Source organism: Priapulus caudatus, unplaced genomic scaffold (genome assembly GCF_000485595.1).
Source record: "Priapulus caudatus unplaced genomic scaffold, Priapulus_caudatus-5.0.1 Scaffold253, whole genome shotgun sequence".
In the NCBI taxonomy this organism is placed as follows: domain Eukaryota; kingdom Metazoa; phylum Priapulida; class Priapulimorpha; order Priapulimorphida; family Priapulidae; genus Priapulus; species Priapulus caudatus.
Genome location: NW_014577314.1, coordinates 452,653 through 455,854, shown reverse-complemented (window position 1 = coordinate 455,854; position 3,202 = coordinate 452,653). Strand labels below are relative to the sequence as shown.

The 3,202-nt window shown below is 32.5% G+C and overlaps 1 protein-coding gene across 1 annotated transcript in view; it reads right to left on the bottom strand.

The window, feature by feature from the left end:
• LOC106808095 (myosin-7-like) overlaps nt 1-2,870 on the bottom strand; it is a 17,370-nt gene extending 14,500 nt beyond the window's left edge. The window contains exon 1 of the mRNA XM_014810661.1: nt 2,793-2,870. Within this exon, the coding sequence (XP_014666147.1) occupies nt 2,793-2,870 (78 nt within the window). The remainder of the gene's footprint in view (nt 1-2,792) is intronic.
• Between the last annotated feature and the right edge of the window lie 332 nt (nt 2,871-3,202).

Sequence of the window (3,202 nt, the reverse complement as noted above, 5' to 3'; positions counted from 1 at the left end):
ATGTTATTGATGTATGTATGCTATGTATGTAATGTATACTGTATGTTGTTATGTAATGTATGTATGTATGTATGTAGTTGTAGGTATGTATGTATGTTGTATGTATGTATGTATGTATCTATGTATGATGTAGTATGTATGTATTATGGAGTGTATGTATGTATGTATGTATGTATGTATGTATGAATATTATGTATGTATGATTATGTTATTATGTATGTATGTATGTATGTATGTATGAATGTATGTATGTATGTATGGTATGTATGTATGTATGTATGTATGTATGCGTTGAGTAGGTATGTATGTGATGTAATGTATGTATGTATGTAATGTATGTATGTATGTATGTATGTATGTATGTATGTATGTATGTATGTATGTATGTATGTATGAATGAATGTATTAGTATGTATGTATGCTATGTATGTATGTAGTATGTTGTATGTATGTATGTTGTATGTATGATAATGTATGAGTATGTATATGTATGTATGTATGTATGTATGTATGTAATGATATGTATGTATGATGTATGTATGTATGTATGTATGTTGTATGTATGTATGTATGTATGTTTGATGTTGTATGTCATGTATGTAGGTAGTATGTATAGTATGATGTAGTATGTACGTATGTATGTATGTATGTATGTATGTATGTATGTATGTATGTATGTATGTATGTGTGTATATGTATGTATGTATGTATGTATTATGTAGTATGTATGTATGTATGTATGGTATGATGTTATGTATGTCTTATGTATGTAGTATGTATGTAAGTATGTATGTATAGTATGTATGTAGTATGTATGTATGTATGTATGTATGTTATGTAGTTGTATGTATGTATGTATGTATGATGTATGTATGTATTGATGTATGTATGTATGTATGTAGTGTATTGTGTATGTATGTGATGTGATGTATGGTGTGTATGTGTGTATGGTGGTGTGGTATGTGTGTATGTGTGGTATGTGTGTATGTATGTATGTATGTATATGATAGTAGTGTATGTATTATGTAGTGATGTAGTATGTATGTATGTATGTATGTAGAATGTAATGTAATGTATGTAGGTATGGTTATGTGATGTATGTATGTTGTAGTATGTATGTATGTATGTAGTTGTTATGTATGTATGTTGTTGTATGTATGTGTTATCGTGTGTATTGTGTAGTATGTGTATGTGTGTATGTGTGTAGTGTGTGTAGTGTGTGCATGTGTTATGTGTGTTGTGTGTATGTGTGTATGGTGATGTGTTATGTGTGTATGTGTGTATTGGTGTGTACTGTGTGTGTATGTTGTTGCGTGTGTGCGTGGTGTGGCTGCGTGCGTTGCGTGCGTGCGTGCGTGCGTGCGTGCTTGCGTGCTGGTGGTGCGTGCGTGCGTGCGTGCGTGCGTGCTGCGTGCGCGTGCTGCTGTGCGTGGCGTCGGTGGGATCCCGATGCCTCTGTGTCATCCGATTGTGTAGCATGTCCCGGGGGATGTTGCCGTTGTATGTTATGTATGTATGTATGTATGTATTACGTACGTTAACCCGTACGTACCATACATACATACATACATATATACATACATAGCACTAAACATACATACATACATCATACATACATACATACATACTACATACATACATACATATACATACATACCATACATAATACATACATACATACATACATACATACATACATAATGTGTGTGTGTGTGTCTCTGTGTGTGTGGTGTGTTGCTGTAATGTGTGTAGTGTGGTTTTTTTTTGTGTGTGTGTTGCTGTGTGTGTGTAGTGATATGTGTGTATGTGTTATGTGTGTATGTGTGTATGTATGTATGTATTAGTGTAGTGTTGATGTATGTATGTGTTATGTATGTTATTGTGTGTATGTATGTATGTATGTAGATGTATGTATTATGTATGATATGTATGTATGTATGTATGTATGTATGTATTGTATGTATGTATGTATGATATGTATGTATGTATGTATGTATATGTCTGATGTATGTATGTATGTATGTTTATTGTATGTATGTATGTATTATGTATGTATGTATGTTGTATAGTATGTGTTATGATTGATGTATGTATGATATGTATGTATGTATGTATGTATGTATGTATGTATGTATGTATGGTATGTCATGTATGTATGTATGTATGTATGTATGTTAGTATGTATTATGTATGTATGTATGTGTTGTAGTATGTATAGTATGTATGTATGTTAATGTATGGTATGTACATGTATGTATGTATGTATGTATTATGTATGTATGTAGTATGTAGTATGTATTATGATGTATGTATGTATGTATGTATGTATGTATGTATGTAATGTATGTATGTATGTATGTATGTTATGTATGCTATGTATGTATGTATGATGTATGTATGTATGATGTATGTTATGTATGTATGTATTGTAGTAATGTATGTAGTTATGTATGTATGTATGTACTTTGTATGTATGTATGTATTGTATTATGTATGTATGTGTGTGTGTGTGATGTGTGTCTGTGGTGTGTGTGTGGTGTATGTGTGTATGTGTGTATGTGTGTTAGTGTGATGTATGTATGTATTAATGTAATGTATGTATGTGGTATGTATGTTGTGTGTATGTATGTATGGTGTATATGTGATTATGTATGTATGTATGTATGTATGTATGTAGTATGTATGTTATGTAATGTATGTATGTATGTTGTATATGATGTATGTATGTATGTATGTTTATGTATATGTATGTATGTATGTATGTATGTCATGTATGTACCACCTACCCTAACCTGGAGTCGCATATCTTCCAATAGCAGTTTGACCATGTGCAGTTCCTCTTGTTCGATGATTTCTGACAGATCCCGCATTATGGTAGACTTGTCTTTCTATGTCTTTTTTGACATGTCCATAATGCCACTTGTCACGTGTAAAATTTATTTTCTAATGTCATAGAATGGTGGCGCCCCTAGTGGAAAGAACGGGTACTTGGCACTTGCATTCTCTATTGGATGGTGGAACCATACACAGGCACTTGGAACGTCTCAATAAATAAAAATAATGGTAAATAAACACGAAATGTATTTACTACCAAAGTCTTAATGTTTCTCTACTCTATTTCGCCTATAATCACCTGTAAATGCCGGTCAAATGCTCATCTGCAAGACACAAGTACACCGCACGCTAGCTGCTGCACACTGAC